Source organism: Sminthopsis crassicaudata, chromosome 3 (genome assembly GCF_048593235.1).
Source record: "Sminthopsis crassicaudata isolate SCR6 chromosome 3, ASM4859323v1, whole genome shotgun sequence".
Classification (NCBI taxonomy): domain Eukaryota; kingdom Metazoa; phylum Chordata; class Mammalia; order Dasyuromorphia; family Dasyuridae; genus Sminthopsis; species Sminthopsis crassicaudata.
Genome location: NC_133619.1, coordinates 566,086,073 through 566,112,942, shown reverse-complemented (window position 1 = coordinate 566,112,942; position 26,870 = coordinate 566,086,073). Strand labels below are relative to the sequence as shown.

The following is a 26,870-nucleotide window of genomic DNA, read 5'->3' as shown; positions in this document are numbered from 1 at the left end:
TCAGGAAATTTAGAAAACGCCAATGATTGGTCACTGGATTGGAAAAGATCAGTTTTATACCCCAATCTTAAGGAAGGACAATGTCAAGAAATGTACAAATTATCAAATGATTGAACTCATTTCACATGCCAGCAAGGTTATGGTTAAGTTTCTACAATGAAAACTTTGGCAATATGTGAACTGAGAAATACCAGAAGAGCAGGCTTGGTTTTTGTTTTTGTTTTGTTTTTTTTTAGGGGAGAGGGGTCAATTTTCTTTTTCTTCTTTTTTTTTAATTAAAGCTTTTTATTTTTTAAAACATATGCATGGATAATTCTTTGACATTAACCCTTGCAAACCTTGTGTTCCAATTCCCCCCCCCTTTTTTCCTACCCCTTCCCCTAGATGGCAAGGAAGTAGTTCAATATATGTTAAACATGGTAGAAATGTATGTTAAATCCAACATATGTACATTGAATTTATATTTGTACAATATCTTGTTGGACAAGAAAAATCAAATAAAACTGGGGAAAAATGAGAAAGAGAATAAAATGCAAACAAAAGAGTAAAAATACTTTGTTGTGATCCACACTCAGTTCCCATAGTCCTCTCTCTGGGTATAGATGGCTCTATTCATCATTGAACAATTGGAACTGGTTTGAATCATGTGATTGTTGAAGAGAGCCACATCCATCAGAATCGATCATCGTATAGTCTTTTTGTTGATGTGTATAATGATCTTCTGGTTCTGCTCATTTCACTTACCATCAGTTCATGTAAGTCTCTCCAGGCCTCTCTAAAATCATCCTGCTGGTTATTTCTTATAGAACAATAATATTCCATAACATTCATATACTATAACCTATTCAGCATTCTGCAATTGATGGGCAGCCACTCAGTTTCCAGTTTCTTGCTACTACAAAAGGGGCTGCCACAAACATTTTTTGCACATGTGGGTCCCTTTCCCTCCTTTAAGATCTCTTTGGGATATAAGCCCAGTAGCAACACTGTTGGATCAAAGGGTATGCACAGTTTCATAGCCCTTTGGGCATAGTTCCAAAATGCTCTCCAGAATGGTTGGCTCCATCTACAATTCCACCAATAATGTAATAGTGTCTCAGTTTTCCCATATCCCTTCCAACATTTGTCATTATCTTTTCCTGTCATCTTAGCCAATCTGAGAGTGTGTAGTGGTATCTAAGAGTTATCTTAATTTTCATTTCTCTGATCAATAGTGATTTGGAGCACCTTTTCATATGACTAGAAATAGTTTCCATTTCTTCATCTGAAAATTGTCTGTTCATATCCTTTGACTATTTATAAATTTGAGTCAATTCTCTCTATATTTTAGAAATGAGCAGGCTTGTTTTTTCAAAGAGGTAAAAGGACTAGTGACCAAATTACCAATATTTGCTAGATTATAGACAGCAAGGGGCTTCCAGAAAACATTTCCTTCTGCTTCATTGATTACACTAAAGCTTTTGATTGTATGGGCACAATAAAATGTGACAAGTCCTCAAAGAGATAAGAGTACCATATCATGTTACTTTTCTCTTGAACAACTTGTATGTGGGTCAAGAAGCAACAATTAGAACTGAACAGGCAACAACTGAGTGGTTTAAGATCATTATCTTATTTAACTTATATGCAGAGTATATCATGAGAAATGAATCAAAAGTGAGAATTAATGCTATTGGGGAAAATATCAACAATCTCAGAAAATGTAGATGACACTACTCTGATTGCATAAAGTGAAAAAGATTTCAGAAGCTTCTTAATGAGGGTGAAGGAGCAGAGAAGAAATGGAAGCAGCGTCAGATTTTATATTCTTGGGCTTAAAGATCACTGCAGACGATGACAGGAGTCATGAAAATAAGACACTTGCTCCCTGGAAGTAAAGCTGTGGCAAATCAGGCCAGCATACTAAAAAGTAGATAGGACCTTGCCAACAAAAGCCTGCATAGGCAAACTATGGTTTTTCCAGTAGCAAATGCCTTGTTTTGAGAGTTGGACTATGAGGAAAACTGAGCCACCCAGAATCAATCATTTAGAAATGTGGTGCTGGGAGAAGACTTTTGAGTCCCCAGGACAACAAGGAAGTCAAATCAGTCAAAACTTAAAAGAAATTAATTTAGGCTATTTATTGGAAACTCAAACACTGAAGCTGAATCTTAAATATTTTGGCCACATCATGATAAGACAAGATCCACTGAAAAACACTCTGATATCAGGAGACTGAAGGCAAAAGGCAAAAGGGATGGCAGAGGATGAGCTGGATAGATACATAAACAACAAATGTGAAGATTTCGAGAGATGGTGGAGGATAAAAGGGACTACTGTATTATGGTCCATGGGGTCATAGAGAGTTGAGCAGGACTGAATGACTGAACAACAACAATAGGTACAATTCTCCTGGATTCTCTCAAGGAATAAATTAATCAACTTTCCAACTTCCTAAGTTTCAGCTAGCTTGAATAATATTTGGAAAATTCATTCAACTTTAAATTTATTTGAACTTTTAAAAAATTATGTATTTAATTATTAGCTAAAACAAGCATTTTCAAATAAAAAGCTAAGTAGAAAAAAGGGAATGAGAATGAAAATATAAACCAAAATCAGCTAAAGCTTGCTTTTCATTTTAAATATATTTTAGATACAAAATATAACTTTTAAAACTACATTTTTTACTCTATTCTCCTGTGTATTTTTCTAAATGCTTCAATTACTCTCTTTACTTCTTATTTTTTGGATTTTTTTTTTTGTCAATCCTGTTGCTATTCTGCCTTTTTTCCTTCCTGTGAACTATGAGGAAAAACAACAATTCTTTAAGACACATTTTCATATCAATCTTCATTAGGGAAAGCATTCTATGATTTTCTTTCTCTTTATTTAGGAATCAAAACCATAACTTTAGTATAATTTAGGAAGATTCTTTCTTTTTCTTTTCCTATTTTTGCCAATAATTTATGTAAAGATGGAATTATTTACATATATGGTAGAATTCATCTATTAATCTATCAGATACTTGAGCTTTTCTTTGGGAGTTGAATTATGTCTTATTCAATTTCTTTGTCTAACATTAGGTTTTTACTTTAAATTCTTTATTTCTTATTTTAATCTTGGTGTTTTATATTTTTTGTTTAAATCAGTTCCAGTTAGATGGTAATCTTTTCTTTAAAGTTCTTTTACTAAACAAATTCTTATTAAAATATGTTCAATAAAGAATGAGTATTAAATTTCTGCTTTCCTTTATCAGGTTTTTTATTCAAACACCCAAATATGGCACATTTTAGCAAAGATAGTATGCCCCAATGGGAAATGATGTAAACTTCTTTATTCCTATTTAGTGATCAATAATGATCTATTACGTCTTAACTTTTCTGAAATTCTTTCTAGAGGCTTAACTTGTTTCTCATTTATCTCTTGTTAGTTTTATCTAGGTCTGAAGGGTATATACACTGAGATCCTCATTTTAATTCTATTTGAATTGTTTCGAAAGTGTTTCTTGAAAACTAATATCTGGATTCTGTTTTCTAATGTATTCTATCCTCTTTTTTGAATGAGTTCATTTTAATCATGACCACAGAATGAGAATTGTTAACGGTATACTTAACTCCATTTTGATCTCTTGTTATGTTTCTTTGCACTTTAACTCCCTCTTTAAAAGGATGGTGACAGAGAAGTTTACTTATTAGTACTGACATAAAATCAAAGTAGTCTTTTTATTTCACTGCCTTTCTTCTCTTTCCTTTCCAAACTCAGTTTTTTCCCCTTTAAAATCTACATTCACACTTGACAAAATTTCACACTCATTCCTATTACAAACATGAGAGCAAAGGAATAAGGAGTTTTCCTTAAAATAATCAGTAGCATCCATCTATATTCATCAGCAAGCATTAATTGTAATGGGAGTAAACGAGAAGCATTCCCAATAGGATTGGGGTGAAGGAAGATTGCTCATTATCACCATTACTATTCAATATTGTTATTGTATTAGAAATTTTAGCTTTGGCAATAAGAGAAGAAAAAAATTGAAAGAGTTAAAGTTGGTAATAAGGTAACAAAACTAATCACTCTTTGCAGATGATATGATGGCATAATTAGAGAATCAATTAAAAAAATCCTAGAACAATTAACAACTTTAGCAAAGTTTCAGGATACAAAGTAAATCCACATAAATCATTGACATTTCTATATATTATCAATAAAGCCCAGCAGGAAAAGATAGAGAAATTCCATTTAAAATAACTAGGTAATATGAAATATTATACCTGCCAAGACAAAACAAGCTTTATAAACACAATCACAAAACACTTTTCATACAAATAAAATTAGGTCTAAACACTATAAGAATGAATAGGTTGAGCTAATACAATAAAAATGATAATTCTACCTAAATAAATCTACTTATTCAGTGCCATACCAATCAAACTGCCAAGAAATCACTTTATAGAACTTGAAAAAATAATAACAAAATTCATCTAGAGGAACAAAAAGTCAAGAATTTCAAGGGAGTTAATGGGGAAAAAAGCAAGTGAAGAAGGCTTAGCCATACTAGATCTAAAACTGCATTATAAAATGGTGATCATCAAAACCATTTGGTACTGGATAAGAAATAGAATAGTTGACCAGTGGAATAGATTAGGTATAGTAATCTAGTATTGATAAATCCAAAGACTTCAACTTCTGGGATAAGAACTCAATATCTGACCAAAATAGCTGGAAAAACTAGAAAATAGCAGAAACTAGGATTTACCAACACCAACATCCTAAACCAAGATAAAGTTGAAATGGACTCATGATTTAGACATAAAGGGTGATACTATAAACAAATTAGGAGAACAACAGATCTGTGGAGAAGGAAGGAATTTATAGCCAAAGAAGAACTAAAGAACATTATGAAATGCAAATTGGATAATTTTGATCATATTAAATTAAAAAGGTTTTGTACAAAACAAAACCAATGCAGCCAAGATTAGAAGGAAGCCGAAAACTGGGAAATATTTTTTATACCCAAGGGTTCTGATAAAGTCATCATTCCTAAAATACATAGAGAATTGATTCTAATTTGTGAGAATACAATATATTCTCCAGTTGATAAATGGTCAAATGATATGAATAGATAATTTTCAGATGAAGAAACTAAAGCTATTTCTAGTCATATGAAAAAATGTTCTAAATCACTATTGATTAGAGAAATGAAAATTAAGACAAGGAGGCACCACATTATACCTCTCAGATTGACTAAGATGAAAGGGAAACATGATAAATGTTGAAGGGGATGTAGGAAAAAATAGTTTGCATTATTTTGAAAAATAAAAAGATGTTATTAAAAAACAAAATCTACATTCATGCTATATTTTCTGATATTAGAGTTTTGTTTATCACCACTCTTTCACCTATCCTGTATGATCTCTTAATCTTTCTCTTTCTATTACTTTATTGCTTGTAATATATTTCTATACCAAAATTACTGTTCCATCATGATATAGTCTTTTTCAAATTTGTCAAATATGTTTACCCTTCTATGATTCTTTTAACTTTAGTGTTTACATTTCAGTTTCTATTTGTTTTTGGCCCTTTCAGTAGGAACATTTGGAAGTCTTCCATTTCATTAAAAGTCTATTTTCCCTATAAAAATTGTTCTCAGCTTGGCCAGATAGGTTATTCTTTATTGTAAAGCTTCAGCTTTTGCCCCTCTGAAATACTTAATCAAAAGTACTCTAATCCTCAGAAGTAATAGCTGTGAAATTTTGTGTGCCCTTGATTGTTGCTCCTTAATATTAGAACTTTTCTTATTAAGGCTATTCAGTACTTTTAAATTTTTTTAAAATAAATTTGAACTACAACATTACTGGACATTTACAGTTTGTTTTTTTTAGGAAGGGACTTTCAGTGGATAAATAGTGATTGGATTTTTAAACTTTTCCCCTTTAGTTTTAATAGATGCAGGTAGTTTTTATAATTTGTTATAATACAGTACCCAGGTTTTTGGTGATGGTAGGGTAGGGAGAGATGTTTTATGAGCCAGAACTCTGTATTTGAAACAAGGATTCTTATAAGATGCTAATTCAGTGGAATTGATAAAGACAATGGTTATCTAGTTTAGCATGGTGTTTAATAGTTCTCTAGTTGAGTACATGTACTTAGTACTTAATATAGTTCCCCAAGATTGACACCTATTCTTTAAGATTCACACCTATGATAATTAAATTAGAGTAATTAAAATAGAGCATATAAGCTGGGACAAACTCAGCCAGAGTCAGAGACAGAGAAGACCAGAGGACTGGAGGTGAGAGCTCAAGTTTTCGGATCCAAGGTGAGACATTCACTCTACCTCACACCACCATGGTGGCTGGCCTCCAAGGCTCTTCAGAAAGCTGGCCCGGACCCCAGGCAAAGAAACTAGATTGTGAAGGAGATAATAAAGGATTTTGACTTTCACATCTGGCTATTCTTTTGGTGATTACTTTGCTGAAATGAAGGCTGCTCCAGAGACCTCCAGAAAACCAACAAAAACATTACACAGATGGGAGGGAAATTTTCAGGTAGTCCTTGTATTGTCTTTTTTTTTTTTTAATTAAAAAAATTTATTATAACTTTTTATTTACAAGATATATGCATGGGTAATTTTTCAGCATTGATAATTGTAAAACCTTTTGTTTCAATTTTCCCCCTCCTTCCTCCCACCCCCTCCCCCAGATGGCAGGTTGACCAATACATGTTAAATATGTTAAAGTCCTTATGTTGTCTTTGATGTCTTTCAAGTCAGCCTTTTCTTTTTCTTAAATCATCTCTTAAAATATTTCCTTCAGATATAGTTAATTTCTTCCTTCCTTTTCCTCCCTTTTTTTTTCTTTTAAACAATAATCTTTTATTTTCCCAAATACATACAAAGGTAGTTTTCAACATTCACTTTTGCAAAACCTTATGTTCCAAAATTTTCCTCTCTTCCTTTCCCCTTCCCCTAGACAGTAAGCAATCTAATATAGGTTAAACATATGTAGTTCTTCTAAACAAATTTCCACATCTGTCAGGCTACACAAGAAATATTAGATCAAGAGAGGGGAAAAAAAAATCCAAGAAAAAAATAAAAGCAAGCAAACAACAACAAAGTAAAAACACTATGCTTTGATCTATATCTAGTCTCCATAATTCTCTCTGGATGCAATGGCTCTTTCTTTCTATCACAAGATTATTGGAATTGTCTTGAATCACCTCATTGTTGAAAAGAACCAAGTCCATCTCAATTGATCATCTTATAATCTTGCTGTTGCTATGTACAATATTGCCTTGGTTCTATTCATTCACTTAGCATCAGATCATGTAGTAAGTTGATTTTTAATATTAGATACCTCACATTTTCTTCTATTCTCTCCCACTTCCACTTCACCAATCTTTTAATTCTATTGTTGTTTTCTTTAGAACTCACTGTTTTCTATGTGACTTGTTCTAATTTTCAGGGAGATCATTTCTTGAGTAAAGTGTCTCACTATTTGTTCTGTTATTTTTTTCTTGTCAATTCTTTATTCGTTAGCTATCATTTCCTTTAACATTGTTTTTGTATATTTTGTTTCTTTTTATTCCCAGCTACTCTCATAGTCCATATAATTTCTATCTAATTAAGAATCTATTTTAGACTTTTTTATGGTACTACTCATCATTTCTAGTACTATCTACCAAGCTGCTCTGAGTTGAAGGTATTTCTTCATTGTATTTAACCTTTATTCTGTTTATTCATTTATTTAGCATAAATTTCTCATTTGAGGTTTAGGTCAGACTCTGTTCCTTTTACAGTGCTAGATGGCATGGACAGGCCCTATTTGATATCTTAATTGGGGTAGAAAAGTCTTGGCTTTGCCTTCTGTAGGAATCATTGGGTTTTGATAAAGTTTCCTGATAGTTCAAACTCAGGGTTTTAGCCATCGCTCATTTTCTGACTCATCCTAGTATAAGGTTTGCTGGAATTTGCGGTTCCTTTTTGTGAGTCTGACAGGCTTTGGCCAAATGTTCCTGACTATACTAGGAATAAATAAGACATGAGAGGCACTTTACCTCTGAAATGCTATTCTTGCTCTCTGTGATTATTAGAGCTTTACTGAGGTACCTGCAGGATATCAGGGCTCCTCTAACTTCAAACATATTTTCATCATACCATAATTCTCAGAGTTTACACTAAAAAAATTTTCCCTCAATTTATTATAGTCATTTAAAAGACATTATAAGAGTCTAATAAGTATTAAGACACTGTGCTAAGTATTGAGGATATAGATACAAAGGAAAAGCTCATCCCCTTGAGAGTTTATAATCCATTATGAGGAATTATCTATATATAGATCTAGTTACTAAAAATTGGATGGGAGTGTGTTAAGAAATAGTAGGGATTAGGTAAGATCTTATGTGGAATATGGCTTCTGATCTAAGCCTTGAATGGAATTAGGGATTCTAAGAGGCAGAGATGAGAAGAACATTTTAGATATGATAGACAGCTTATGCAGAAACATTGAAAGGGAAAACAGAATGAAGTTAGACATCAAGCTAGACATCAATGGGGAAGAGCAGTTTTAGTCTAGCAGTAGTAGGAAAAGAAATTAAGATTGCAAAGGGGAGAGAAGTTAGTGAGATATTACCCACAGGCAAATGGGCTTTTTAAAAAATATGAGTGAAAGAGAGGGGAGAGATAAAATGATGAAAAAAATAAAATGAGCTTGGCACACCAATGAAAATTAACCTGCACAGAAGTTTGTTTTGAACATGTGCTATGGAAATGCCCCTGTTACTAGCAATTGCTTAATCATCAGATCCTATATTGATGCAATTGTATTCTTAAGCTGGTAGAACAGCAATGACAGGGGGAACAGTAAAAGTATTATTGAGGGATGGGAGGTAAGAGAGTATGGAAAGCTTGAGGTATTAGGAGTGCCACATACTTTCCAGCTAGGCCTGATCAGGTTATCAGTCACTATTTAGACCCTGATCCCAAGTCCTATTTTCTGAGAGTACTACTCCCAAACACACTTTTAAGAATGCAGATAAAGCCTACCTTTGGAGACAAGGACAAGCCGGATTCTCTCTGTGGATTCTATCTTAAGCATAAGAAATGTTCAAGGAAGACAGGGAAGATGACTGGTACAAATACCATATCTGAAGTAGCTAGGTGGTTGAAGTGGATAGAGTACTGGTCCTGGAATCAGGAGGACCCAAGTTCAAATTCAATCTCAGACACTTATCAGCTGTGTGACCCTGGGCAAGCCACTTAATCTTGTTTGCCTCAGTTTCCTCACTGGAGAAGTAAATAATACAACTACTCCAGTGTTTTTGTCAAGAAAACCCTAAATGGACTCAGAGTCTGACATGACTGAAATGACTCAACAATAACAAAATGCCACGTGAGTGGTTTGGAAGATGAAAATATTGTGGCCTTAGTTTCACTAAATATAAATAGTTATTCCTCAGAATATTAGGGTTTTTTTGCCTTTAAAATGTCAATTTTTAACTTGTTTTTATTTTCATGAACTTAAATGGATAGTTAAGACAACACTGCTGGCAACAGTGTACTCAATTACTTTTACTTTCTTTACTAACAAAATAGAAAAGGTGATTGCTTCCTAAGTCCAGATCAAAATTATTCTTTGTTGAATTTTTCATCTCACTTCAAAAAGTAACACATTCATCTTATACAGCTATTTTAAGGTTCACACAATGCTTTTTTGAAAACCACACAGTGAAGTAGGTAGTCAAAGTAATAAAACCCAAATTTTATAGAAAAGTAAAGTGATTTTGTCCATAATCATATAGTTGGCAAATGTTAGAAGACCGGAATCTTGGACCGTAGGTCATCTGACTATATTTGTATTTGTCCCAGGAAAACACAATGTATCATTTAACAACTCTTAACTAGAAATCAAGCCAATGCCACTTCTATATTAGTCTTGATTGTTTCTATTTAAATATAATTAAAACTTCAATAAATCTTCAAAAAAAAAAAAAAAAGGCATTTTGTAAATAATGTCTGACAATACATTTTGCTTCTGATGAAACTTATTTGTAAGCATGGATTGAATCATCAATTGGTATATCTTAAAAATGGTTGTTTCAAAAATGAGAATGATCTCATTTTGGATTCCCCATGGGGCCACAAAAATCAGTTCAAAATCCACATTTAATTCAAGTAACTTATTTAGTTATAACATTAAACAATTTTAAAAATTATATGCTATTAACTTCTTTCCATATGGTAACCATACCACACTACTTCAAATAATTTGTGTTCTAAAAACAAAAAAAAAAGTTTTACTCAGATTCTCTAACCTCAGTATCACAATAGGTAATGTTAAAAATATTAATCTGTAATAACATATTTACTATAACATACTAAAAACCCTCATATAAACTTTTAAAATTAGTGACAGCAGGTCTGTATGAAAAGAAAAAGGACATTTAATTATTTTTTTTAGCAATGGCCTTTGTTTAAACAATGATACACACATATATCTTGTTACTAAATAAAAAGCACGATGTAAATGTTAGTTATTGTAATTTTCTGACAAGTAGAAATTAAAAGTGTAAGACAAAAATTAACCCTGTCCCACACTGAGAAAATTCGAATTCTGTCTTAAATCAAAACACAGAAACTGCAAATAGAACACACCTGTCCTAAAAAGAAATTTGAAATATGAATTTTATTTAGTAGCTTCTTAGCTTATTTGCTTAGAAGAGAAATGATTTGAAATCATACAGCTAGTTATTTTGGAAAGCTTATTTAAAATTCTACTTGGAAACAGCACAATACCACATATCAAATACAATTTTCAATTGAATCTGACACTTAAAACACCACAAAATACCTTGAAAGCATCACAAAAATATCAAATTAATGTGCATTTCATTAAGCATTGTTTTTTTTTAAAAAGCTAACCTTCTTGCTTTTCTAACTTTAAACTTAAAAATGTTAGACAAAATGGTTTAAATGCCTAAGGTGCAGTAGGCTGATAAAAGTTCCATCTAAAGCAGGTTTTCGTAATGGCCTCCAAAATAACCTGAATCAGATTGTCCTATTACATGTAAAATAATCCCACCAAAAAAAACAACAAAACAAACAAAAACCCAAAAAACCAAAACAAAAAAACCACCTCAGAACATCCACATGCAATACAAAGGCAAGTACTGGAAAGAGAGTATTCTGTGGAATGTGAAACCCTTCGAACTATATATAATTATAGCAATTTTAACCACATGGCAGCAATTCACATTTTTACTGCTATATTTGGCACATATTCAAAAACACGGAATGCTTTTAGATTAAGACAGTGCTTTCTATGTTTTAAAATAAAAACAGAATGTTCTCAAAACAAGTCAGCAAATCTTACCACTCATTTTGCTTTTACAGTAGCGGCAGAGGACAAGAGAATCCAGCAAGAAAACGTTGTACACGTTATCTGCTTTAATTGGAGGATGGTTTTGTTTTTTGCAAAGCAGTAGGAGGAAAAGCTCCTTTGACCGAGTCACATGATGCTATCACGTGACCTACTGTGGAAAAAGAGAAAAACGCAAGCCTTCCTGTTCACAACAGGCCACAGAAAAGTCATTTCTTAGGGCAGTACACTGTAGTTTGCTTTGGTGAAATTGTACCTTAAATAGAGCCTTATTTGTAAATTCGAAAATCTGTAAAATTAAATCAAATGAATAGTTGGAATTTGAAAAAGACAGTTTCTTTTCTTTTTGATCACTTTACTATGGCATTATTTCAGCAGTTGTCTTCTAAAGAATTCCGTTTCCTTTGATTAGCACACTTCTCACTTAAAAAAATCTCTACTATTCACTTGGTATTTTTGTTTTGATAAATCCTGAAATTTAAAAAAAAAAAAGCTAAAAGCTACTTTTCAATGAGCTATTTTGTAATCTTAAATATTGTTTCAAACTAACTGCTTAATAAATAAATATACACAATACAAGACACTGAAATGCACAATGGTCCAAGTATTCCCTAGAGAAACAAACATTTAAGGTGGCATGTCACATTTAGTATATCTTATACTGATAATGTATACTTTTTTTTTTTTTTTGGTGGAGAACCACTTTTTGTGGTTCAGTTTTCCAACTTTCTCATTTGTTATATGTTTGCTTAAAATTGTTTTTATACTTACTGTGCTCACCATAAAGAAATATCTCTACAACAGACTAGTAATTTTCAATCAAATTTAGGAAGGAATGCTGCATTGCTCTTATTTCTCATGGACTATTAAAGGAACTCTCAAGTAAAGCTGCTTGCAAGGCACACATATGAAATCTGTCAATTGTTTTAGTTTATGGCAATTCATGGTGGACTGAATCAAAGAAGGAAAAAGAGGTATCAAAGAAACGCAGATATATGGAGAAATGGTCTCTGATCTCTTCCCATGTATAGGATTGTAGTTTTTGAATAAAAAAGCCCTTGTCTATTTTCTTTTTTCTTCCTCCTTTGATGGAGGAACACTGAAAACTAAAATTAGTATCAAAAATGAATTTGGGATAATCTATGAATTTCAGTTTTTTATGTTTCCTTTCCCTTTATTTGCACAGATCGGAAAAACCCTATAATCATATTTCTTAACAATGTAGATGTCTCCACAATAAAACAGTTTATAATATAGTTTAAATAAACTTACTATGTAGAATAACTTAATAGAGTGAATTTGGCCTCATCATAGTTTTTTAGCTTTAAACTGAATTGCTTACTGATCAAAAACTTTGAAACATGAAACATCAGACCAGCTATCTCTTTCTATACAAGGATATTTTCCCATTATTTTTGCATTCTGGTTAGAAAGTGGCAGTATTTATGATATTAATGTATATATGGTTGCTGCAGGTCATGCACACTGCTATTTATAGTAGAACAATGATGATTCATTCTTATTTTGTTATCCTGGAAGGAAATAGTACTTGGGATTCACTGCAGATTTTAGGTTAATCATGTCTCTATAACTGAACACCCACACTTTGACATCACACTGGCAAATGATATGAATCAAAGACATAAGATGAAAAATAAAGACTGCACAGTAGCAGGAACAAGAGTACCAATTGACGTAAGTAACACGAATTCATCTAAAATGGATAGGCCACAGGAAATCAATAGTCTTCAAATTTAAAACTTCCAGAATTTTTTTTAGCCTTAGCACATAACAAAAGTCTAAAATATATTTTTTTAAATCAGGAGTTTTTTAAAGTGTTACAAATGAAGGATAATCATAGTTAGCCAAAAACAAACAAAAAAACACAAAAAACTTAAATCAATAAAATGTGGCATAAAAATTTCCTCCTATGTAAATTTTCCTTAAATATAAAGGTTTTGACCTAGATAATCTTTTAAATACTTCTAGTTAAATGCCAAAATCTTATCACGAAATTTAATGAAAATACTGCAGAAAAAAATTCATATTGATTTTGGATAAAGAAAGGCAAAGAGGGAATTTGGTTTTAAAGGTTATTTTGCAAATAAAAAATAGTTTTACTATTTTATTATGTTATCCACTGGACATGGACATGGACATAGAAGGATTTCAAAATACATCCAGCATTGGAATTCACTTGACTGTCCCTGATACTCTAGCAATATCACCCTTCTTTTTGTATTTTATTCTTCACCAACACTCCTCCTTCACTGATATTTTTTTCTAAAATCTGACATCTACCCTAGAGAGCAGAGATGCAGGACATAAGGTCTATTAGTGCTATCTCAGTAATTTTTCAATGTCATAGAATTAATTTTGGGGGGATACTATAACTAATACAATATTACAATGCCCCTGGCCAGCATTCAACTTAACTTTCTCTGGGCTACTGTAATTAGGTTTTGGCGAATTAAGTGTTCATGCTTTAACTAAGGAAGCAAAGATCCTCTTTCACTTTAATTTGAAGAAATAATTCGAAAGAGAGCAAAACTAGTTAGAAAGACCCTTGTGTAGTTCCAAACAACAGTAGCCTGTAGAAAAAGTAGTATTCACATACATGAATACCTAACATTATATAACAATACAATAATAACTCTTCCTAAAATGTTAGGTTCCTTAGTCTGACATATAGCTTTTGCTCCCAGACTATATAACAAAAACTCTACATTTTTCTGCTCAGCTCTATTACTATGGAATTAAATATCTTCATATAACATTATTTTACCTCCAGTTACATATTCTGGATCAAATAAATGAAATAAGCAGACCACATATGTTTTTCATATGGTATAATCACAAAAATAGTTACAAGTGCATTATTTGAATAATTTTTCTAGTCATTTTATTATACTCAATTACTCAAAAGACAAATGACTGGTCTATGTTTAATTTGCCTCTAATTTATATATTTTAGTCATTTGTCATGATTAAAGAAAATATTAAAGCATTTAAATTTGATATGGGATAATAGCAAAAATTATCCTTATCTTCTAAGTATTTCAATAAGATATGTATGTTATGCAGTCAAAGAGCAATAGAATCACAGGATTTGGAGCTGGAAACCTCCAAAGTATCACTATACTGGAATGATTAAAAAAAAAAAAAATCATAAAAATAAAAAAAAAAAAAACTTATAAATTATTATTCATTTTATACATGATATTCAAGAGTTGAAAAGATACACTTACTCCATACAACAGATTGGCATATTTATCAGTACAGATTAAGATATAACACCAGTACATCCTAAACATGGAATAATGTCCTACTTAAAGCCTTTTTTTGCCACCTCTTTAATTATAGACTTTTTTTAAAAATCAGTTCTTTTTTTAAACCAAAGTTTGTATTCACCTTTCCCACTCCTTTTAAAGGATTATAATTAATATCATGTAAGTCTCATCAACATTTTTAAAGTCAATTTTTATTATCTTCATAAACAGGCTCTAAATTCTACTTATTTTCATCAGTCATGGAAATAAAATACTAAGGTACTTAAATCAGCCTTCTTTTCTCTGCCACACCCCTTTCCCCATTTTTCACTCTTTCTTGGAGTAACTCCCACTGTGAAAGTCAATGCTATATGAATCTGTCTTTAATCTGGGGAGAAAACACATGCAAAAAAGGGGGAAGCATACTAATAAGAGCCAGAGTGATCATCATCAATTTCCCCAAAGAAAATTCTATGTTGATCTCAGTGGCCCCAAAGTAGAGAAATTGTTAACTTTCTGGTTTATATGAATTATTAGGGCTTAACAAAGGTTTTTTTTTTTTTTTTTTACTTCTCTCTCACAGTAATGTTTGAAATTGTACTGGTATCTCTACATGGATTCAAATGTCAAAATAAAGAAAAATGGAGAAAACTGAGAACTGAGATGGCTAGATTGGCCAGCTATTATTTTCCCCTAAATGATTTCCTCTTTCCAACTTCTGAGGTTCTGTTAAGGTCACCACCATTGTCTCATTGACTCAAGCTTGTAACCTTGACTCTTTATGTACTGAGTTCATATATCCAATCTAGTGCCATTTTACCATTTTGTCATTCTACTTTCACAACATTTCACACCTATATTTCCTTTGGTTCTCTCTCATGGCTACCATACTGGTGCAGATTTTATCACCTGACACTTAAAATAAACTTAAAAAATAGCCTTCCGTTAGTCTTCTTGACTCAAGTATTTCTCTATTCTACTCTACACTCCATCTCCCCAAAGTGATCTTTCTAATGTAAAGAGTTGACCATGCATTTATTGATACTCAATAAACTCCAGTGGCTCCATAACCAGGATCAAACAGAAGATCCAAATCTTTTTACAGCACTTCATAAGCTGGCTGCTTCCTACTTTTTCAGTCTTATATTTTACCCTCCCCTCTTCAGAGTACTCAATGATACAATAAAACTTGCTATTCTCCTATGATATTCCATTTCCCAATTCTGTGTACTTTGTCAGTGGCTAACTCTCCTTCTTGGAAAGCTTCTCTGGTTCCCTTCAAGCCTTCAAATTAAAGAGGCTTTTACCAATTCTATCCACTATTAATGCCTTTTTTCTAGGATTACTTTTACTTAAACTTCATGTGTAAATGTTGTTTGCATGTTTACCAACTGCTTAGTGTTATTGTGAGCTCCCAGAGAGTGAAGACCATATTTTTAAAAAATTTTCTTTGTATCCCCAGAGCTTAGCATATTGTCTGGCACATATTAAGCACTTAATGTGCTTATTAATTGATTGAAATGCATCTATCTTTCTACCTCTACCTTTCACACAGACACACAAACACATACTCAAGTTGACATTGTCCCCCCAAAAAAACACAAAACAAAACAAACACACTTCTATATGTAATATTTGGATAGTGATGTTGGAGGAATGAATGAAATGAAATGGCATGAAAGGATGAAGTTCTGTAAGATCCCAAAATGTCACCACCTTGTGAATTAAGTTTCTTCATATTAGATTTCTTCAAAGAAAGATTAGATGAATATTTAATGGGTATGCTCCAGAGAATTCTTGTTCTGATTTGATGGTCCCAAAGTCTCCCTTCAACTCTAAGACACTATAAATTTTGTTCCATAGGCCACAGGGTACCCAATGAAGGTATGTGAATATAAGTAACACAATAAGTGTTATTTGGCTAAGATTTATCTGTAGATGTAAACATGAAAGTTGAAGAATGACAAATATTTTTATTTCAATATTTCACCAGTTGTCTGATCTCACTGATGTGGATAGTTCCTCCAAAAGTAGTCTATCCATGTCTTCTTTTGTAATTATCCACTGTTCTAGAATCCTCTAGCCTTCTTACACCAAAAGTGTAAAACTTGCTTTCTTCAAAACTCCCCAATCCAGTATCAAATTAAAATGTAACTAGAAAATGTTTAACAAAATACATAAAATTAAAATACAACAAAGATGATTTTAACTTATAATTTTCCAAGTCAATATGTAGTCTATATAGGAAAGGACCTATTTTTATTTGAGTTTGATATCACTGTCTTAATATCATTTGAAGTTTGGTTTCCCAAATATCACCTTACCTTCTTCAAAGCTACATGACTACAACAACTTTTTTGTCCCAATGATTCACGATTTTGATATCTTTCATTCTATTCCTTGCAATCAAGTTATTACTGATATTATGCTGCACTCTATTTACATATACTATACATCTCTAAATGGCTCTTTGGGTGATCTCAAATTTTAGTGCCAAATGGCATTAGAAGAAAAGTATAATAAAGATAGGTCTTTGGTTTATGTGAGAAGATTTGGGGCTGTTGAAAATGGCATATGATTCCCCAAATACAATCTGTCCCACTCTCATAATCTTATCCAATTCTGGGGCTAGCTCACTGTTAATCTACAGAAGAGAGACAACCAGCTCAACAGGCTGCCCATCTAAATGAAAATCAAAGTCAGAAAGACAGACATTTTTTTCTACTTTTTTATTTTTTATTTTGCTTTTAAGAAAGGGCTTCATGAAAGAGATGGCTGATCAATTAACATAATTAATTCTGGCCCAAGAGAAGAGTACAAAAAATTTACCTCTTTCCCTATTTTGCAGAGGTAGGGAAGTATGGATGTAGAATAATACATTGATGCATATATTGTCAGGTTCTGAAGAACTATTTTTTCCCCTCTTTTTAAAAATTCCTCATTATAAGGGATAATCTTGAGGAAAAGAAGAGAGAAAAAAAATAAAGGCAATATAAAAATAAAAGATGTAAATACAATTTGTATTTTTTAAAGACAGTTTTAATGAAAAGAAAACAAAATCTCTGGATGCAAAACAATTTCTCCAATGAACAACCTGTTTCCAAAAAGAACAGTCACAGAAGCAGTAAATCCCAGTCACCACTTAAATATGAAAGTTCCTCTTACCCTAAATTTATTACAATAATTTTCTGATATACTGTTTTCTTCTTCCTATCCTCCCTCTGTCCTCTGAAAAAAGGATAAACAGTTAAGTAAAACTGACCTTTAAATCAAACTTATTTTACAGCATATGCAACTGACCTGCGATCTCTTCCTTTTTGGCAGGAAAAGGCTAAGTGAGGCTCTAATCAATGAACATTTATTAAGTGTCTATCTATGTGTGAGGCACTTGAAGGAATTAGGAAAGCAAGTGGTTAATTGTGTCTCACTCATTCTTACAGTTTACTGAATTCCCACAATTAATCACTTATAGGCCTAATTCCCTCTATTTTTCCTTTATTTTTCACCTACCATATGTTCTAGGCATTATGCTAAAGCATTGGGAATACAATTAATTAAAAAAAATACTATGTATCCTCAAGGAGTTTACCAATCTAAAGGGGGGAACTAACATTAACATTGTGTTTCAATCTGTTTTTGGAACCAAGATTATTGTAAGTAATTTGTTCTTTTGCCTTTTCATCTAGTTATTTCTTCTTGTAGCCAAACTCTTTTGAATTTCATTTAAAAGGCTACATAATATTCTAGGATTTGTTACAATATTGCACAATATATTGTACACAATATTGTACAATATTATCTGTAAACAGGAATATTTGGGAGTCAACACTCCTGTAAGGAATCTTTCTTTCATTAGGACTTTGCAACCAACAATTGAATTTTTAATCAAGTACAGAGTACTCTGTTACCAGTCTAACTCCAAATCCTATTAGATAACGTGATTTAAGAATTATATATATTTTATATATATATATATATATATATTTATTTTTATTTATTTATTTATATTTATATATATTATATGTATATATTATATATATTTTTTCAAATCCTTATTAAGAGCATTTTAGGCAAACATGTTTGGTGAGCATCCATTTCCTTGTTTTATGCATTGATTGATGCCAACAATATGTTCTAAGACATATTTCTCTATTAGGGTAATGGAAAGAATTTAACATCTGGGCACCAGAAATACTGTCCTTTTAAGGAATACAGGAAAAATGACTACTTATATCCAGGTCCCATTTTAAACACAAGTTGTGTTAAAGTTAATTTAGAAGTAGACATTTCTAATTTGGAAATCTATTTACCCACAAAAATGTTACTAATGGTTAGGTTCTCATGCAAACCCACAAAAGTTGACATAAAATAGCTGAAATATTATACTACAATGTGAAAAGAGGAAAAGAAAACACTATGTGTAGTAACTTTTTCCCCTCAAATTTTTGGACTTAAAAAAAAAAAAAAAAAAAAAAAAAAGAGCACCAGCCCTGGTGTAAGAAGCACTTAAGTTCAAATCCAACCTCGGATGCTTATTAGCTATATGAACCTGAACAAGTCTCTTAGACCCAATTGCCTCCAAAAAGGAAGGAAAGAAGAAGGGTAAGAGGGAAAAAGGGAGAAAGAAAGGAAAGAGAAAAATTTCCAAAATGGGTTTCTTCTCTCTAGTCTCCTCACCTTTCCAATTTACTTTTTGCACTACTGCCAATTAATTTTTCAAATGCACACATCTGGCAGTGAAATAATGCATGAAAAAGACTTTGCAAACCTTAAAGTCCTACATACCTCCCTCTGTTCCTTACATAAAACATTCCATCTCCTGATTGGGCATTTTCACTGACTGTCCTCTATGCTTTCCCTATGGAATTATACACTAAAATTTCATATCATGAAACAATTGCAATACAACAAAATTAATGAGTGTAGTACTTATGGCCTTCAATTATCTGCAAGATGAGTTCAACAGCTGGGGGGAGGGGGGGAAGGAAAGGGGAAAAGAAGTCAAGGAGCCTGAAATAAAATTAAAATTTTTTCCATCCTCCCAGGCAGCCATTTTTGGTTCTTCCATTATTCTGTGCCCATGATCATCTACTCAAGAGGGAAATTTTTTTTTTTTAATCAGCTATTGCTAGCTATACTGTGTTTAAGTTTGTGTTTCAACTACTACAATCTGTCCATACCTCGGCAGTCAGCATAATTAGACATAATATATTTCTAAAAGCTGTGCTTCCTGCTGGGACCAAAACTGTCAACCCAACAAATAGGAATCCCTATTTCATTAAAGCATGAGGTCAGGCTCTTCTAGTAATAGTCATTTCTGGGTTCAAGGGCAATACCAACAACACAGTTGATAGGTATCCACCTAATTACAAACCATAATACTAAGCAAAAGACTACGGAACTTTCTGAGCTGTTGCTAAATTGCTGCTTACACAGTTGCTTGCAGACCAAGGATTAACTCCCTTGGAACCTCAAGGTCTTGATGCTAGTCCTGTGAGTTTTATCAAAGTGTCACAAGAGGAGACTCAAAATGTGTTCCATTCAGATTCAATAAGGTGCTCCAGGACTTAAATAAACAATTCACAGGTCACTTTACTTAAGATAAATGATGAGTGTGCTCCTCACAGCCTTCCATGGTCTGTAAAAGCTCACTCAGTAGCCCCAGGCTTATTTCAAGGTATATGGAGCATTTGGGGCAACCCACTCCCAAGAAGCTCCTTGAGGAGATGCTCTCTATTCTAGGATGGTCTGAACTTCAGATTATCCACCAGGGGGAAGTTTTTTGGCAGCTGCTAGTGATACTACAAGACAAATTCTCAGCTTACCATGAAAGTCCTTGTAAAGGACATGTGCTTTCCTATGTGCCTGCTATGTGCTAGTTTCCTTTCAACAAATTCTCCTCATATCTACAATTGTGGAAATCTTCCAGGTCATGACATCACTTCCTGCAGAACTCCCTAGATGTACCAGACATAAAGCGACTACCCTTCCAGTCATGTTACTCTCTGGTCTAAGTACTCTTACATATTTATCAAGTTCCAATTTGTGTTATAACTAGTTTTCTCCCTACTAGCTTCTTTTTTTAATTTTAAAACCATGTATTCCTAATATACAAGTACCTTGCATAAAGTGGATATGTAATAATTTTTTAATTGAATTTTTAATCAAGTACACAGTACTCTGTTACCAGTCTAATTCCAAATCCTATTAGATAACATGATTTAAGAATTATATATTTTTCTGCAAATCCTTATTAAGAGTATACTATTTTTTTTTTCCTTTAAATCAGGAAAGTCCTGGAGGTGAAGGGAGGAAGGGATAGCCATAGATTATGCCTTTTGATTAATCTTAGAAATTACTACACTGATTTCTAAACAAAGAAAGGGAATGGGAAGCCTGATTATAAAGGAAGAGGTACAAAAGAACAAGGGATTTGGCACTAATGAAGAGGGGTTAGAAAGAGTCTTAGCAGCAGTAAAGCAGCTAGCCAATCTTCTGGTCAGCTCAACAGAAGGGGAGGAACAAACATGAACTTGGGTCCCTTTAGATGCATTATAGCACTTAAAGAAGAGAAGAGGGCAGTAAAAAGATTAAGGGAGAGAAGCCCTCATGGATATAACTGATTTGTTCTTTCAGTAAGTCATAATGAACACAGAGGTATTAGAAGAGGGAGGAGGACTCAAAGTTCTGAAAACCTATTCACATTGAGAATGGGTTAAATAAACAACACTACATGTATACCACAAAGGGAATAGCACCCTCCAAAATCTATAAAGAAATAAGAGAGGAGGGAGGAAGGATGGGCAGACTGGAAAGCAAAGGATATGGGAAGAAGATAAGGGAGGGATCCTTGGGTGAGGTTAGGTTAAATAATAGCAAGGCAAGTTAAGGAGCAGAATTAAAACAGAGTCAGCAGGGATAGCAAAAATCTATCTATGTGTGTATGTGGAGGGACAATATGTGTGTGTATGTATATATCTACATATGTATATATAAATATATCTTAACTATTGCTTGCTTGCTTGGGGGATGGGGGGGTAAACTCCTATGAAAAGGGAGTAAAACATAAAAGTAAAAAAGGTGCACAGGAGAAAACAAAAAACAATAAAGATGAACATTCATGAATATAATTTATTTTACTAATTATATGTACTTTCTTGAACTGGTAATTTATTGTTATATATTTTGAATCCTCCCTGATATTGTGCTGGGCATATGACAATGTTCTCTTCTGTTTTATTTTGTTTTGCATTCCTTTTCTGTTTTTCTTTTTTCTTATTGTTTTTGTAAATAAAATAAATTTTATAATATATACAAAGAATGACAACAATTAAATAGAAAAAACAAGACCAAAAAAAAAAAAAAAATCAAAAGTGAATGCTGCGAAATAATAGTATCTAATTTCAATACATAGGTTAGTTTTACAGTTTTCTCTTCCTCCTTTTAAAAATTCTTTCTTTTAAGGAATTGTTTTCTGGGAGAAGAAAAGGAATATAGGTGACGTAAGAACAAGCTATATTAAAAATAAAAATATACATTAAAAAAACTTTATCCTGGATAGTGATTCTTGGGGAAAACATCTCAACTACCAGGTACTAGGTTCTTTTAAGACCTTTAGAAGTACAATTTTTAAAAAAGTTTAAATTTCAAATTAAAATATAGTTTGATTGTTATTTAGAAATCACTCCATTATCTACATCACTGATACTATTAATGTTATTAAACATAAACAAGTTTTCTGGGAAAAATATTTTTTGGATCAGAGATAGGATTAAACATAATGGGGACCTGAAGAGGGCAAAAAAAAAACAAAGAATACTTCTATGGCATTAAAACATAAAAGATATTATTTCAAGGACCATGTATGAGCATATAAAAATTGATTGTTCAAATAATGAGAAGCCCAAAGAAATACAAATCTCCAGAAACTAAAGGAGTAAAAGAAGCCTACATACAATATAGTAGATTTATCATATTGATAGGAATCTAAATAACAGTTCTGATTTACAATGGGAAAGATTTTACTCATTAATTAAGTCACAGATGGAATGAAGGACCAATCATTTAAGTCAAAAAGTCAATTTAGTATCTATTATATATATATGCCAGGCATGTGTAAAATTTGAGGGATACAAATAAAGGCAAAAAACAATAACATACAAATAACTATGTACAAACAAGATGCATACAGGGTAAACTGGAAATAATTCCATAAGGAAGGCATAGAGGACAGTCAGTGAAAATGTCCAGTCAGGAGATGGAATGTCTTATGTAAGGAACATAGGTATGAGAAGGCTGAAAAGGTAGAAGAGGGTCAGGTTACGAAGGGCTTTGAATGCCAAACTGGGGGTTTTATATTTGATTTCAAGGATCAAATAATAGGAAGCCATAGAGATTATTTAAATAGAAACACCACATGGTTAGACCTGCACTTTAAGACAGCTAAGTGGAGGATAAACTGTAACCACATTATTCTCTATGTGGTAGGAAGCTATTGCAATTATCTAGGTGTCCTGTACCCAGGTAGCGGATAAAAGAGAGAAAGTGGCTTATAAGAGAAAAGTGATGAAAATGGAAATGACAAGACTTAGCAACTGTTTGGATACAGGGAGTGATGTGAGAGAGAGTAAGAAGTTGAAAGTGTCATCCAGGATGAAAGCTGGGAGCATGGTGGCAGCCTCAACAGTAATGCAGAAATTTGGATGAGGTTCAGAAGAGTTTTGGGGAAAGAGAAAGAAGTCATTTTGGGACATGTTGCATTTAAGATATGTACAGGACATACAGTTCAAGATGTCTAACAGACAGTTGTGCTGAGGGCACACCCAACAATCCTGAATGCCCCAACTGCCCACAGAGGTTCCAAGCCTGACTAAAACTAAGAAGTTAACTCCCCACTGGCAGGAGCCCACAGAATGACACCCAGAGAGTTGGAGAGAAAATACTTGGAGCAAAGCTCAAGTGCCTCGGCCACCTTTTGAGTTATTTGAAGAGTGAAGGCTGGGTCATAGTCACTCTTTGCAGAGTTATTCTGCAAAGAGCTAGGCTGGGATTAGAAGCTGGCCTGAGGATATTTGAAACCACCCAGAAGGAGGAAGGATGCTGGGAAAGTAAAGGTGCCATGGTCAGAGGGAGCAGCATGGGCAACTGAATCTGCAAGCCTGTTTCCCTTTGCATATTTAATAGAACTTTCTCCTGGAAAAATTGCCCTTTGCATATAACTTCATGAGCATGCAAAATATGAAAAACATACCTGGAGTCTGTGTTCACTTTCATTCTTTTCCCCAATTCTAAAACTCTGCGAGGGCAAAAATATTCTGAGCTTGGTAGGAGTAATGCAGTAGAATACCTCAGATACCAAATTTGGGCCCACCTTTCATTTTAAGGAGCTAAGGCCAGACAAGAGATTAGTTTATAGCTTTCAGGTTTTTAAACTGATAAGACTGGGCCTTTAAACAAAGAAACTTCTTAGCCCTGCACAGGGGAGGAGGGAGGAGTGAAAAGAGGATGGAAGATAAGGGTTTGTATGGCTACAGTCAGAAAAACTTCTGGGTTGGGGCTGCAGATCAAGATACCACACAGTCCAAATGAATTGATGGGAGGAGTTATGTTCCCCTGGATTTGCCCCTTCAGGGACAAAAAGAAATTGAGTCTTTATGCTATGGTATACAAAGGAAAGCATCTTTAAAACCTAAAGTGGAAAACCATGGTGTCCCCTGGGATCTGAGTGGAGATAGTATAGGGATTAGGCCACGAAGGCTGGGACGGCATGAGTGGCTCACCCAGGGATTCCTTGGTCCAGACAGAGGAGTCTCCTTCCTCCCAGATTTCAGAGGGAATCTGGGAGGGCTTTGAGAGAAGCACAAAAAGTTCACCTGGAGGTCTAAGAAGGAAAAACTGGGTCCTCAACTTCCCCATTTAATCACGACCCAACAAGGGAGAAGGGAATAATAGGAAAGGAGTAAGTAACAGGTCACCAAACTGGCAGGGCAGGAGGAAGGTCTCCAAACAGTTCTCAAGTTTCCCTTCAATCCCCATTACCCTATGAGGGGGAGGGGAAGGGAAGACCAGAGTGCCAGAGCAAGACAGAAAATGACCCCTCTTCCCCCCCCATCAAAAGGGAATTTAACAGCCTCATGATAGCCTCATCTCCGTTCCCTCACCTCCCCGCTTTTGTCTAGGTGGAGTTCCTGGCTATTGTCCCTACTAACTTTACTTCTAAAGATTCTTTTTGCTCATATTTGGCCCTTGCATTTTTAACCTACTTGTGAGATTTGTTTCCTCCAGACTCCAAGTTACGAACTTCCAACTATTTGTTCACCCTGAATATCACCGGCTAACTGATTCTGATACCCAGAACCCCTCTGAATAATGCCGCCACTATCTAGTTTCCCCTCCTTATTCTGGACCCCAATGGGCAGAGACTGTTCTCTGCCCCTTATCAGCATAAAGAAGGTCCATTCCTTTCCCTTTCCTTTGTCCCAAATGAATTTAGGGTACAAACTGCTTGAGGGGGGGAAATAATATGATATAGCTTCTAGGGAAATTGGGGAGCTTCTGTTCTAATAATAAATCAGTAGTTCTAAATCTTCTAGTTTGGGAAACGTCCATGCCCAATCTGTCTGATTTTGACCACTCCTTAGTCAGAGAGCTACTGATCTCAGGAAACTCCCAAACCTAATCTGCCTGATTAAGAGATCACTCCTCAATTTACTGAGGACTGGTAAACTTGTCAGTAATAATCTGGTCAAGAGAACCAAATTCGGAGACCACACCTTATTTACAAGCCATAAAATTAGCATAGCTATAATTGAAAGCTGGATAAAGCTATCTCTTTGTTTCTGTTTCTCTGTGGCTGAATTCCCTTACAATTCAGTCTTCTTTGTAATGGTGCAACTGGATTAGGAGATGGGTTCAAACCTACCAATTCTTTTGAAACACCTTGCAACACTGGTCTGGGACCCAAACTTTTGGGGTCTCCTCTTTCCCAACCTCAACAGTTGGAGATGTGAGTCTAGAGGTTAGGGAAAGATGATTAAAACCATCAGCATAAAGTCAATTATTGAATTCACGGGGGCTGATATGATCACCAAAGCAAACTATTGTAGAAAAAGCTAAATAGAAGTTTCAGGCAAAGGCATCAGCAGGCATGACTTAGATGAAGATCCAGCAATACAGAAAGAGAAGGAGGAGGACCAGATAAGGAAGTGTCAAGAATAGATTGAGCAACAGTATAAAAAGTTGCAGACAGGACAAGAAGAATAAGTTAGAGAAACAGCTATTAATTATTAGAGGTTAGAGGATTTTGCAGAGTAATTTTGCTTGACTGATGAGGTAGAGGAAGTAGAAGTACCACTTAAAGGTGGACTTGGTGGACTTCTCTTTTTTTTTCTTCTTCTGAGGCTGGGGTTAAGTGACTTGTCCAGGGTCACACAGCTAGGAAGTGTTAAGTGTCTGAGACCAGATTTGAACTTGGGTCCTCCTGAATTCAAGGCAGGTGCTCTATTCACTGCGCCACCTAGCTTCCCCAAAAGGTAGACTTCTCAAGAAGGAGAGATATGGGAAGGTAGTTTGATCAAAAGAGGTTTGGTTTTTTTTTTTGAGAATGGAGACATTCTCCTATGGAGATGGGCAGTTTTGTAGCATAAGAGGAATAATATAAAATAAGATTAGAAGGACCACATTTTGGAGGATTTTAAATTCTAGGTTGAGGAATTTACATTTTATTCTAGAAACAAAAGCAACCCACTTAAGATTTGCAAGAGGAAAAGAGTAAGGTAATATGAGCAGATCTGCCTAAGAATATCAATTGAGTGAGGTCCCTTCCAATCTTTAAATACTGCGATTAGGCTACAGTATAAAAGGTAGATTAGAGTGGGGTTATTCCAACTACAAATAAAATGTCAATAAACATTTTTCCCTATTAAATCTTTATAATTATAGGTAGTACCAAAACAAAAAGAGGCTGACATTCATTAAAATCAGTAGAATCAGGGAAGGAACTAGATGACCTTGCTTCCCTGTGAAAATATTGGGAGTGCCAGCTATTTCTCAAAATAGATATAGCTCTTTAGAAGGCAGGAAGATACTTGGGATAAATTTATGTATTCCCAAATAAGCCAGTTCTAAAGGGCTTTGCAAAAATAGACATGACACTTACAATTTTCTGAACACTGACCAACAAAAACATCAGAATGAAACAAGTTTAGGAAAATGCATAAAAATAAGCAAAGCAAATTTTGGATCAATA

The 26,870-nt window shown here is 33.7% G+C and overlaps 1 protein-coding gene across 7 annotated transcripts in view; it reads right to left on the bottom strand.

Moving 5' to 3' along the window:
- FNDC3A (fibronectin type III domain containing 3A) overlaps positions 1-26,870 on the bottom strand; it is a 190,754-nt gene that overhangs the window by 72,103 nt on the left and 91,781 nt on the right. The window contains exon 1 of one of the 7 annotated variants that reach the window (XM_074304751.1): positions 23,874-23,952. The exons of 5 other annotated variants lie outside the window; for them this stretch is intronic. Coding sequence is in view for 1 of the 2 variants with exons in the window: in XM_074304752.1 (XP_074160853.1) it covers positions 11,349-11,355 (7 nt within the window). In the remaining variant the exon portion in view is untranslated. Of the gene's footprint in view, positions 1-11,348; positions 11,431-23,873; positions 23,953-26,870 lie in introns of those variants that run through there. One more of the 7 variants, XM_074304752.1, reaches the window with a different exon arrangement.